The sequence below is a fragment of the Tachypleus tridentatus genome, chromosome 2, assembly GCF_004210375.1.
Source record: "Tachypleus tridentatus isolate NWPU-2018 chromosome 2, ASM421037v1, whole genome shotgun sequence".
NCBI lineage: Eukaryota > Metazoa > Arthropoda > Merostomata > Xiphosura > Limulidae > Tachypleus > Tachypleus tridentatus.
In genome coordinates, this window is record NC_134826.1 from 119,908,026 (window position 1) to 119,921,886 (window position 13,861).

General features: G+C 38.6%; 1 protein-coding gene across 1 annotated transcript in view; it reads right to left on the minus strand.

Annotated features, from left to right (window-relative positions):
• LOC143244950 (glutamate receptor ionotropic, delta-2-like) overlaps positions 1–13,861 on the minus strand; it is a 74,205-nt gene that overhangs the window by 42,506 nt on the left and 17,838 nt on the right. The window contains exons 3-4 of the mRNA XM_076490546.1: positions 13,118–13,759; positions 12,703–12,849 (exon numbers count right to left, since the gene is read on the minus strand). Of these exons, the coding sequence (XP_076346661.1) occupies positions 12,703–12,849; positions 13,118–13,207 (237 nt within the window). The 5' untranslated portion in view covers positions 13,208–13,759. The remainder of the gene's footprint in view (positions 1–12,702; positions 12,850–13,117; positions 13,760–13,861) is intronic.

A 13,861-nucleotide genomic window follows, 5' to 3' on the forward strand; every position in this document is an offset into this window, starting at 1 on the left:
AATATATTGTGCACTTATTCGATCAAACTAGACTATGGATTACTGATCTATGGCTCTGCCAGGACCTTAGCCTTGAAGATGTTGCACCCCATTCATTTATCAGTGACTTAGGCTCTGCACTGGGGCTTTCTGCACTTCCTCAGTCCAGAGCTAGTACACAGTTTCGTGAACCTCCTTTACACCTCCGCCGTTGCAACTGTCTTAACTGTATGCTTCGAAACTTCAATCCTTACCACAGCATCCCATCTGAGGTTGTTTTTTCCTTCTTCAGTGGACCATGCTTTTTCAGAACAACGATCTGCTATTGTTTCTTCTGGGTTGGTATCTAAGCGCAGCTGGATGGATTTGGTCTGTCCTTGGATAGCATTACTGTAATTACTGGTTAGCCCACCCCACCATGTCTTATTACAATCCCCAAATGTAACATTTCTTTATGTCATCTGAGAAAAGCAGATACCCGTCTGCTAAAGATTTAGAAGTACCGTCTTTTATTTGCTGTACATCTTTCGAACCATTTATACAGATGGTTCAAAATCAGATGACTCTGTGGGCTCTGCCATAGTTTGTTGTGGTTCAGTGGTTGAGAACAAAATCGCTTTTACAGCTTCCGTGTTCACTGCAGAACTGTACGCCATTTCTCTTGCTCTGGATCGCATAAAATGCAAGCAGTACTCAAACTGCACTATTTATACTGACTCACTTAGTCCTCTACTGGCCCTGGAATCCCTCATGTTCGTTCTCACCCTGTTCTCGCCGATATTCAAAACCGACTGGCCCATTTCTCTTTAGCGTCTACTTCTGTCCAGTTTTTCTGGATACCTGGCCACGTTGGTATTCGCGGGAACGAGCTTGCTGACACCGCAGCTAAATCTGTCTGCTCTGGCACCATCACCACTGTGCCTGTTCCCATACATGGAATATGGTCCTGTATTCAAGGCTCGGCTCCGTGCCAGTTGGCAGTCGACTTGGAGTTAGCAACGTGAAAACAATCTTTTCCAAATAAAACCCTCTATTGGACTTTGACCGTCTTACTTCGGTAAGGATCGGAAAGAGGAAGTTGTTCTAACTAGATTATGCATAGGTCACAGTTTTTTTAAACTGACCGTTTTCTTTAATCTTGGACAAATGCACCAGTGTGTTGTCTATGTGATACTCATGTCACAATAAGCCACATTTTACTGTCTTGCCATCGTTGTGGCTTTCAACGACGGCACCATTTTAAACTTGTTTTGTCTAAAGGTTTATCCATAACGTTGGACAGTTTCTTTGGCGATGGTGACACTGTCCACCTTACAAATGTTCTTATTTTTTAAAGGCCATTAACCTTTTTAACGCTATTTAAGTTTTTAATACCAACTTCAAGTGACTAACGTTGATTTTTGAACTTACCCGTTAGTCATCCAGGCGAGTTATAATAATTACAATTATGTTACAGAAAGCCCTTTACAACTTGTAATACTGTAGTTTCTCTCTTGCTGCTGTACACTAGATATACAAATTTGATTTCATGATATTTATGTTTTTAATTTAAAAATAAAACTTTGTTTTGTTTTACCTTGATTCCTCTTTACAAATTTTAACAATTTTACTTTAATTTTAACTTTTAACCGGATGTTTGGCGCAGATAGCCATAAAACGCCAAACCAACCAACCTGCAGTTAAGGTTCTCCATTACGTTTCAGGGAGCAAAGGACGAAGACAACAATTAAGGCTCTCCATCACGATTAATGGAACAAAGGACGAAGTCTACCATTAGGCCTGGCATGGCCAAGCGCGTAAGGCGTGCGACTCGTAATCCGAGGGTCGCGGGTTCGCGCCCGCGTCGCGCTAAACATGCTCGCCCTCCCAGCCGTGGGGGTGTATAATGTTACGATCAATCCCACTATTCGTTGGTAAAAGAGTAGCCCAAGAGTTGGCGGTGGGTGGTGATGACTAGCTGCTTTCTCTCTAGTCTTACACTGCTAAATTAATGACGGCTAGCACAGATAGCCCTCGAGTAGCTTTGTGCGAAATTCCAAAACAAACAAACAAGTCTACAATTAAGGTTCTCTATCACGATTCATGAAATAAAGTTAATGTTTTCTTTTCTTGTCTGAATGAAGTCAAAATACGCCAAAGACATGAGTTAAAGTGCTTAACATGGAAATGACAAGACTTAACTCGACGAACTCTTCAACCAAAATCCAGATTGCTTAAGCGAGGTTGTGAACATAGTGTTAACACGACCACAAAATTAACATTTCTACTGCATGCATTGTTTATAATAACAGATTATCAGTTGTTGTTGTTTTTTAAATTTAAAACCACCTGAACTTATTAAATCCTACTGTTTAAACTGTTAACGCCATTTAAAGTGTCAATAAGCTATAAATCGAGATTAAAAGACCCGGATATTGATAATAGTCCACTGAAAAAGAATCCGTTTTTCTTATAAAACGTGAATAACTTTTTCCATATTAAAAAAAAATCAACATCTACTGATAATTTTAGTCTATTCTCTTTGGTAATAAAAGACGAAAGTAAGGCATCTGTCGGGTACTGCTGTTATCACAATATTAGCAGATTTATATATTTTGTGACATTTCATTTGAAACATAGTCCTCATGCCTTACGGTGGTATGTCTGCAGACTCGCATCGATATAAGATAAAACACAAAACGCACTGCTAGAACCCGGGTTTCGATACCCGTGGTGGGCAGATAACAGATCTGTAGCTTTGTGCTTAATTCTAAACATTCAAAACAATTAATCCTGGTGCTTACTATACTGTCCCCTAGCGGAACAGTGGTAAGTTCAAGGACTTACAACACTAAAATTTGGGTTTCGATTCTCCGCAGTGGGCACAGTAGATAGCTTAAAACAAACTTTATGTAATGAAATTTATAATGTGTTCTGTGTCAACAGTGTATGAAAACCCATATGTGTTGTTCGTAAAGGTGTGTGTTTTCATATAGGCACTTCGAACTGTCTGCTGAGTCCACCGAGGGGGAATCGGACCCCTGATTTTAGCGTTGGAAATCCGTGAACTTATCGCTGTTCCAGCGGGGTACTGTTCGTAAAAGATACTCATCTTTATTTTTTAATGCACGTGAAAAGTTGTATTACCGTGCGTACCGCCCACTTTGAAAAATATTTACATAATGGCTGATTTATAGCATGGATGTACTAGGCAGTTATTGGGAACTTCACCCCCCATTAAATCATGTAAGATATAAAAACTGGAAATTCAGATTAATATTTGTTAGAAATTTTGTATTCAAATGATCGGAATATCCAATTTTTAATAATTAGAAGTTTACTCGAGTTTATATGTATACATAATTTTATAGTTGCTATCTAAAGGGTTTAGAACCCCTTTTACTATAATTTTGTAGCTACCCCCATGTATATTTTCACTTTTAAAACAAGATATCCTAGTGTTATTTGTACCAAACTCGATAAAAAAATTACACATGTCAGGTTAGAACATTTTCTTATTGGCAACGTGCACACAACACTTCTTGATATATGCCCGAAAAGCTTTAACTCTTATGGCTTTACTTTAACAAATCTACAAATGTTCTACTCAATCATTAATATACCTTTATGCTAATATGTTCCGTCTGTCCTTTCACTGATATGCAAAACACTTGAACCCTGTCAACCACGTGCTTATATCACTTCTGCTAATTTCCCTCCTGCATGTGTATAATCTTTAAATTTGTTTGTTTGTTTATTTGTTTTTGAATTTCGCACAAAGCTATCTGTGCTAGCCGTCCCTAATTTAGCAGTGTAAGACTAGAGGGAAGGCAGCTAGTCATCACCACCCACCGCCAACTCTTGGGCTACTCTTTTACCAACGAATAGTGGGATTGACCGTCACATTATAACGCATATACGGCTGAAAGGGCGAGCATGTTTTGTGTGACAGGGATGACAGTTGATTAGTCACCCTTGACCCCGAGCAAGTAAGACGTGGGTTTTCTCTCCCTCTGCCTTACCAGCATGACGTACTCGTTACCTGGACCTGCTGTGCCAATAACGTCTCCTGTCCCACCGGTAATCGTCGACGGTCTATCACCCCACCTTTCGCCTCTACAAATAGCTACGTTTATCGCCCAAGCTAAGCCTGGCGCTTCCATAGACCCATCTAGAACACGGATCCTTCGCAGAGGAGGTATTCTCCTCCAGCCGTCAACTCCTGCTGACTTTTCATACTTTTGTGAACCGTGGAACACTCTAATTAACATCAGATGCTCTCCAACAAAAAGCCCGACAAGCCTTTTCTCTGTTTTCCTGAGAGGAATACACCCTTCCATACACCCAAGCGAAATAAAAAACGCCATCGAAAGCTAGACAAATTCTGAGACATACGCCGTGCATCGTATCTTCTCAAAATCCACCAGACAGTCTACCAGCTTCATGAAAATAGTAACCACCACCAAACATGTTGCCGATGCCATTCTACGTAATGGTTGCAATTATCATATTTTTCATTTTAGTGCTGAACGCCCCCGACGTTGCCCAACCTATCCAAGAATACCCAAACAATCAGAGTATGTTTCGCAACCTATGGCATCAACTAATCCGCCTTTCGACCACTCTCAACTAAACCGTACTGAGCCTGAGAAGACAAACAACAAATCTTGCCAGACCACACCTCTCATTTCAAGTTCCACTATCTCTATCCAGATACAAACCATGCGACCTTCAACTAAAGACCCTTCAGTTCAAACAGAATCCAAATCTACAAACACCAAGACGTCACAAACTTAGATTAAGGGAAGACATACATCCATCCAGACCACTGTAGAACAGTCAAGCCAAGGAGCATCACCTGTGATTCCACCTGAGATTCTATCTGCATCTCAACAATTAAATATGTTTCAAGGAGTAAGGCGCATGTTTCACACAGACCTAGCTAATTCGACAGTGCCATCTTAAACCAAGCTTTGCCTCTCATCGGTTTGTTTTTTTTCTCATGATTATTACCTAGACTTTCTTTCCTCACTGCTATTCTCGGGCACGATCTGGGTAGATCATTTGGCGACCAGGTCGTGAAAGTGGGTTTTCTCGGGGTACTCCCGTTTCTCCCCACTCCTAAATCTTAGGCATTAGATCTGTAGATCCCTGCTCGGGCACTTTGATCCATCGATCCATGCCCGGCTCTGAATTGACCAGTTTGTGTATTGTTCATGTTCTATCCGGCTTGCTTTTCGTCATCTCTCCTCGTCTCTTTTTGGAGGGGGTTTTCTCTGCCTTCGCTTTGTTGCCCGCCACGCCTACCAGACAAACATTTACACGAATAAAATCACACCCATCAATCTGTCTATCCTTATTATCCATTCACTTAATTATTTTCCGAATTCCTACCATGTGCGGGGTTGAAGGAGGACTGTTTAGTCTTCGAGCACCCCAGGGGACTAATGTTTCAGAAGAAACATTAATCTTACACCTAAACACCTGCCATAATTGTGTGTGTGTGTGTGTGTGACGGGGATTTGAGCCCGCGATTCTCAGATTACGCGTCGAACGCCTTGATCCACCTGTGGCCATATCGGGCCTGGTGAATAGAAGAATGGTTAAATATGCTGTAAAAAAAAAAAAAAAGTAAAAAGAGAGACAGTTAATTTACGTTTCAGTTAAAAATACTTTAAACGGCTCGGAAACTTTCCGATGTTAATCAGTTTTGTGTAAACAGCTAGAATATTAAGCTTAACTTTCATATGAGTTTGAAACGAAAAAGCATGAAAGGAAAACCGGTAAAGATAACAGACGCGAAAAATTTAACGTTTTAACCCGCGAATCAAACGTACACAACGCTTTATTTTATTTTAAAATATATATAGTTTATATACACAGTAAAATATAGAGGTGCACGCAGTTTAGGGACGTAAATATTGCACTGTAAATTATTAATATTTTATTTCATATCATTAAACGCAAACATGCTTCGTACTTTAAGAGTTATAGCTGTGACAGTAAATTCATTATATATTTAAGAGTAGCTGTATAAACATCAAATGCAGATGGACTCTTTATTTCTTCTCAGGCCAGCAGTTCTAAATTAGAGATGGTTGTGTTTCATCATTGAACTCTCCGGTCGACAAGTTTCGTGTTTCTTAAAGTGTTGTTCAGACTGTTTTAATTCAATTTATACTAATTATTTTAAAATATACCAGACCATCAGGCGATAATCTCGAATTAACAAGGTTCACTGCGGACACTAACCGTTGTGTTGTATACATACATGTATGATTAGTGTAGTCCTCATTTATTTTCCATTTCTAATAAGTGCCCTCCACTAGTACAGCGGAAAGTCTACGGATTTACAACGCTAAAATCAGGGGTTCGATTCCCCTCGGTGGGCTCGGCAGATAGCCCGATGTGGCTTTGCTGTAAGAAAACACACCTCTAATAAGTGCTGTAAATTACACTGCTCAATATGGAATTATTCCGAATAACTGAGACAGTGAGTTTTTTGGTTTTTTTTACAAAAACGTGATGTTGAAAATAATTCTTCTTCTTATAATAATTATAGTAAATGCGTGTATAATGGAAATATGAATACGCAGAACCTTGAGAGACGAGTTCGTTCGGACAGAACCTGAATTAGATCGTGTAATATCATTCGACTTCAAGCGTTTCGTGCGCAAAAAAAAACGTTTAATTATAAACAAAGACAGTTTTTTATTCTTCAAGATAATATTTCATATCGTACTTACAAACTCAATGATGGCTGTTTTCCTGTGGCCCCCTATTTCATAATATGCTAATTCTATAAGCAAGGTTTGGCTTGGTTTTTGAATTTCTCGCAAAGGGCTATCTGCGCCAGCCGTCCATAATTTATCAGTGTAAGACGAGAGGGAAGACAACTAGTCATAACCACCCACCGCCAACTCTTGGACTATTTTTTGTAAACAACGAATAGTGAGATTGACCGACACATTATAACGTCCTCACGGCTGAAAGAGCGAGCATGTTTCGTGTGATGAGGATTCAAACCCGCGACCCTCGAATTACGAACCGTGTGCCTTAACCACCTGGCAATGTCGGGCCTCGTCTATAAGTAAGAGGAGACACATTGTACTTTGCTTTCGATAATAAACCGCAAATGCATATTAAAGTCAATTTATTAAAACACGATTATAATAATACTAGAATTACAAAAAAAAGGTTACTTTGAGTGAGTATGGTAAGCTCAATTGCTTAATATGGTGTTCCTATTCTTTTGAGAACAAACTATTGTACCTATTACTCTTGCCCACATGCAAGTTATTATAAGTTTGTAATGACAAAAGTTTGTCTTTTTCATTTTTTAAAATGATGTCCGTGTCTTTATTGTAGTATTTTGCTGATTGCTAGTTATCGTCGTCACGACCAGGTCTTTCAAACTAGGTTGATTACGGAAATATTGACATGGCAATTGTTTGTTTTGAATTTCGCTCAAAGCTACTCGCAGACTATTTGCGTTTACCGTCCCTAATTTACCAGTGAGAAACTAGAGGGAAGACAATTACTTATCACTACCCACCGTCAATTTTTGGGCATCTCTTTTACCAACGAATAGTGGGATTGACCGTCACGTTATAACGTTCCCTCAGCTAAAAGAGGCGAGCATACTTGGTGGGACGAGGATTCGAATCTGCGATCTGCAGATTGCAAATGGAGCCTCCTAACCACCTGATCACACTAGTCCTGATCAGGTAGGAGTCTGCGCATTAGTATGATCAACGTTTTTTTTTTCGTTCATTTCAGTCTTAGTTCCACTGAATTATGGGTCAGTTAATATTTTTGTAAGCTAGAAATGTTTACATACAGATGGTTAGCCCAGTTAGCAACCATACAGAACGGGAATTGGAATCGCCACCCTCAGATTGCAGACATATTGTGAGTTTCGTGATGCCTAATTTACGTACGTATCACGATACCGCAGAACAATATTTTCATCGGTATGTTATTCGCACATTCGCGGTGTTTGGTGATACTTGAGAAAGAATTCCTATCAGCACGACAAGCCCTCATCCTTTGACCTGATTTCCATATATTTGGTTTTACTTAATTAAAAGACTATACTAACATGCGGTAATACAAGAGAGACAGATATCGCCAAACGTATATCGAGAATAACAATTACAATACATGTTTTTGTGCGCCTCCAAAACGACTAAAGCCCTGTTAGTTTCCCTGGAGATTCCTTGTAACAGCTGAAAACTACTACACATATGAGGTTTACGTGCACATCACTGCATATATGGAATAAAATGTCACAAATTTCTTGGAATTGGACTAAGTAAGTGAACGGTTCCGAGACTTCCATTGATCAATTTCGTCACTAGTTTAAAACTATAACTAAATGAACTTCGACGTCTGAAACTGGAATAAAATTCCACTGTTTTCACAAACAAGACTAAAACTAAAAATGCTGACTAAATTAATACTGTTATGTACACACACACATATGTAATGTTTGGTGTTGCCGTAATCATTCGTCAAAAGTTTGCTTCCGCAAGGGGTCTGCTGTTATGCCTTGTAGCAGGCCTTAAAGTGAAACAACATTAAACGATATATTCATCAGTGGTCTTATAGGAAAGTTTGTTTATTTTTGAATTTCGCGCAAAGCTACATGAGAGCTGTCTGCGCTAGCCGTCCTTAATTTAGCAGTGTAAGACTAGAGGGAAGGCAGCTAGTCATCACCACCCACCGCCACCTCTTAGTCTACTCTTCTAACAACGAAATGTTGGATTGACCTTCACATTATAACGCCCCTACGGCTGAAAGGGTGAACATGTTTGGTGTGACAGAGATTTGAACCCGCGACCTACAGATTACGAGTCGATTGCCTTAATCACCTGGCCATGCTGGGCCAATAGAAAAGTCTAGCAGCAACATAATTATAAATTTGTTATAATTTTGCAAAGCCTAAAAACAGAAATCAACAAAGGAAGATAAGAAAAGATTAGTGTATTTATTATTATTCTCCGGATTAAGGCATGGGATTACCAAGCTGAAGCCCAGAGCGTCACACTAATTAGGGCGCCCCAAGCTGTGACTGTAAATGTATTGCACGTAGAGGTTCTATCTCGAGGAGTCTGTATAAGTTACAGTTTAGGGCCAATAAGACTCTTTATTCGGCCTTCGCCATATTTGTCTGTAAGCAGATTGTTTGAAAGTAGGATGTAATTTATGAGATTAAACAGCAACACACATTGTGTAAAGCACAACTGGCATGTAAACCATACTATTGCTAGGGTGGTTTGAAGACATGCTCTCCTGTTAAAAAAACTACAGGGTGCTACGAGATTACATCTGGAAGCAATTAGGCATAAAATATATATTAAAGAAAGAGAATTACGTGGCTGCTTGCATAAAATCCACAAACATCCAATGAAAAGTCAACATATCATCATCCTGCCTGGAGAGTTAGACTTAAATTGGTATCGTAAATATCAGAAAATTCTTGGAAGTAGACTGAATAACCGAACGATTTAGTGACATGTTTCAATATCCGTGGTGGATAAAGTACAAATAGCCTTTTGTGTAGCTGTGTGGTTAATGACAAGCAAAGAAAAATGTTGACATAATGATAGTAAATAACAGACAGAGCAACTTTGGTTTGTGTACACATTAGGTAAATTATTCAATCAGCGATGCCGAATGTTCACATGAATTTGAAATTTGAAAGGAGGGGGTCAAACACGTTTAGTACCATAAAGATAATTGGTATACAGAAGCATGCTTTGACAATTACTTAAACATTTGAATAGCACTGTGATAACCAAGAATGTAATAAGCATGGGTACAAGTAAAGAGAAAGATTTTCAACAAATGAGGTATTACATCCATATCATCGCTAAATAATACATTATATACAATGTAGTGGAATGTTAAAAAACAAAAACAGGATAAATTAAGCTCAACTGTGATTGAATAGTCATATATTTTCCGTATATTTATTCTTGCCTGTACTATTATGTATGGATGATGCAAGTGCCATTCCTGCCATCTTATATGCATTAATTTGGAAGAATTGACATTATCCAGTTTCGATACCCGTAGTGAGCAGAGCACAGATAACCCATTGTGTAGTGTTGTGCTTCATTTCAAACAAAAAATATATTATTGGCTTGTGATTCCTTTCACCCTGTATTTACATTTCTGATAGGAACACTAGAATTACGTGAGAATGTTAATATCAAAGGGAAACGACAACAGCACATGCGCTAGAATTGTTAATTTTTTTTACTACTAATTATTTATAATTCTTGTACATGTTGATACTTCGTTTTAAACTACATTATCTCACTGAAATTGGTCAACCCCATTATTCCGGTTTTTAAATTATCATGTAATAAAAAAGATGCAGAGGAGAGAAGAAAAAATAAAACATTTTGCTGTGATATTTACAGACATTTTCAGAACTTGTGACTCAGTCATTACCTAGATAGTATTATAAAAGTAAATACTGTGTATTATCTATAGTTCTGCTGATCCAGTGAGGAAATATTAAAATACCATTTCGATGAATAATCTTAACCATTCCTAGTAGTGTTTGTTTGTTTGTTTTTGAATTTCGCGCAAAACTACTGGAGGGATATCTGCGCTAGTCGTCCCTAATTTAGCAGTGTAAGACTAGAGGGAAGGCAGCTAGTCATCACCCCCCACCGCCAACTCTTGGGGTACTCTTTTACCAACGAATAGTGGGATTGATTGTGACATTATAACGCCCCCACGGCTGGGAGGGCGAGCATGTTTGGTGCGACCGAGATTCGAGCCCGCGACCCTTAGATTACCTGGTAGTGTTATTGCCTGCCTGATATACGTTTCACTTGTTTTACAATATTATTTAAAAAAAAAAAGTGTATTGTGCTGCTGTTTGTTTATTGTTGAAGTATATCGCCAACAAGTCACAGAAACTTTCTGTGAAACGTCCGGCTTGCAAAACTTTACAGTAGCAATACGGCTTCGGTCTTCCAATTACGAAGTGTCAACAGAAACCATTGCATGCGATTATTTCAAGTAAAAAATCTTAATGCTTTATTAGAAGAATGCAGAGTATGTATAAATGTTATAACAATATAAGCATGGCTCAGCTGACCATCTTTACAAATCCTGCGATGAGTGTCTCTTTGGCTGCCTTGTCCAACCATTGGATGATCCTAGTCAATCTTGACCCGTAAAGTTTATTCATAAAAGAATTAATACAATGATCTCATAAAAATAACATTCTTATTAGGAACTTTGATTTTGTACCAATGGTGTTATTTTTTGTGACTGATCAAAATATCTTCTGTAGTTCTCAGCATTATCGCAGACACAAATTGTTCGCAGCGCAAACGATTTTAACATTAGTAAATTCACTGGTTTGGTTTGAATTTCGCGTAAAGCTACACAAGGACTATCTGCGCTAGCCGTCCCTAATTTAGCAGTGTAAGACTAGAGGGAAGGCAGCTAGTTCTTACCACCCATCGCCAACTCTGGGGCTACTCTTTTACCAACGAATAGTGGGATTAACCGTCACATTATTACGCATCCATGGTTGAAAGGGCGAGCCTGTTTAATGCGACAGGGATTCAAACCGGCGGCCCTCGGATTACGAGTCGAATCACTTAACCACGTGACTATGCCGAGCCAGAATTCACTAGTAAGCTCGTTTATTTCTTTGTTTAGAATTGCTACACCAGGGCTATCTGCGCATAGCTATTCTTAATTTTGAACTGTTTGTTTGTTTGTTTTGGAATTTCGCACAAAGCTACTCGAGGGGTATCTGTGCTAGCCGTTCCTAATTTAGCAGTGTAAGACTAGAGGGAAGGCAGCTAGTCATCACCACCCACCGCCAACTCTTGGGCTACTCTTTTACCAACGAATAGTGGGATTGACCGTAACATTATACACCCCCACGGCTGAAAGGGCGAGCATGTTTAGCGTGACGGGGATGCGAACCCGCGACCATCAGATTACGAGTCGCACACCTTAACACGCTTGGCCATGCCGGGCCTAATTTTGAACTGATAGAGTAAGAGTAAGGGCAGCAATGAACAGTAACCACAATCTTTTGGGCCACGATTATTTGACCGAAAAGTTAGATTTGACCCTCTTTCTTTTAGTACATGTACGGTACCGAACTGCGGAGAGCATTTTTGTAGCAACGGTCATAGTTCGGGAGTGTTAACCATCATGCCACGACCAACCCGGCTGTGACAAGGGTATTACAGGAATGAAAACAAGCTTTTAAACCAACAAGCGTGTATAAGAATATCGTTGTTTATTCTAATATAGTTAGCCAAAGATTTGAATTTGATAATGTAGTCACCGTCACTAAGTCAATAATACAAAATTTTAAAAACCTGTAATAGTGTTCCTAATTCGAAAATTACATAATCATTTCATTGTTACTATGTTAGTAAAACAAAGAAACGGGACATATTAATCGTATCGTCTTTTAGAACTTAACAGAAACGTATGGTTCTTTGAAAGCGGTTTCTATGAACTAACAAAACTTTGAACAAAGCGTGCCCGCCAGTGGCACAGCAACATGTCTACGGATTCGCACTTTTAAGAACCGGGTTTCGATACCCGTGGTAGGCAGATCACAGATAGCCCCTTATGTAGCTTTGTGCTTAATTTTAAAAACAAACAATCGAGCACAGCGTGAACTGGGGTAACAAGTTCTTGATAACTGTTTATTCTGTAATTTATTTCACAAATCTTTCAAGTTCTCACCTTTCTCAGTTTTCTTCGATGTTGCTTACAGATACTGTACACTTGGCATGCTGCCATTGGATAAGCACTCAAGTATTTATTGACTTTGTAAGAATCTTCTACAATGAGATATCTGGCCCAATATAGTTCCTTAAAATCTTTGTCTGCCTGAGACGAAAAACAAAACTTTAAAGTCAGTCACTTTAGTCTCTTCAGTATACAACAGTTACCAAATTGTGACTGAATTAATCACAAATATTAAAATTGTTTACAATCACGTCCTGCGATAAAAATAGATTTCACTGGTACATTGGTGTCTATGAAATGTTGTAGTTTTTAACCGTGTTTTTACAGCATTTATCACGTTTCTAATACAGTAATTATGTAATAGTAATAGAATAATTACATAATAGTAATACAGTAATTATATATTTACCATATCCATAAAAAATTCAAAGTTCGAATGGACAAGACAAATGACATTTATGTAAGAACGTTGTTTTCGAAGTTCTTGCATTGTTTTCATGTATTTTTTATAGGTGGCAGTGAGGTTCTCTTTGGACGACGTGTCTAACCATTGGATAATCGTGCTCACTCTTGAACTGTGAAGTTTATTCACAAAATAGTTGATACATTGACCTGATCAAAAACAACATTTTCATTATGAGCTTTCATCAACATTATATAGTAATTCGTATTAACATAACTTCGCATTCATAACATTAAATGTCTTATAAATAACGTTTCAACTGAGACTTAGTGTGTTGTAATCCAAATCGACTTTATAGGTTTTAGTACTAGTGAAAGACCTCGTCCACAGGGGTTGAAATTCCATCACTCTCTTCGCTGGAAGCCCATAATGGACCAGTAAAGAAAGGTGTGTGTTAAAAATATCCCAGTAGCTACTGTGATGTAATAGCACACTAGCTATTAATTATTACTTGACATTATTGTGGATGAATTACTCACGTCCTTTGAACAATAACTAAGTATGCAGTGTAGTAGTACAACTCTGATTTTCAAGTTATTCGACTCTAGCCTTCATGCAAGTATCCAACGCTTTTTCCAGCTATATCTACTGAAAGAAAAATGGCTACCTTCAGAAATGGTTTTACTTAACGCTACGTGGTATAAACAAAACATGGACTTTGATATCATATAAAGCTGGTAATAACATGTA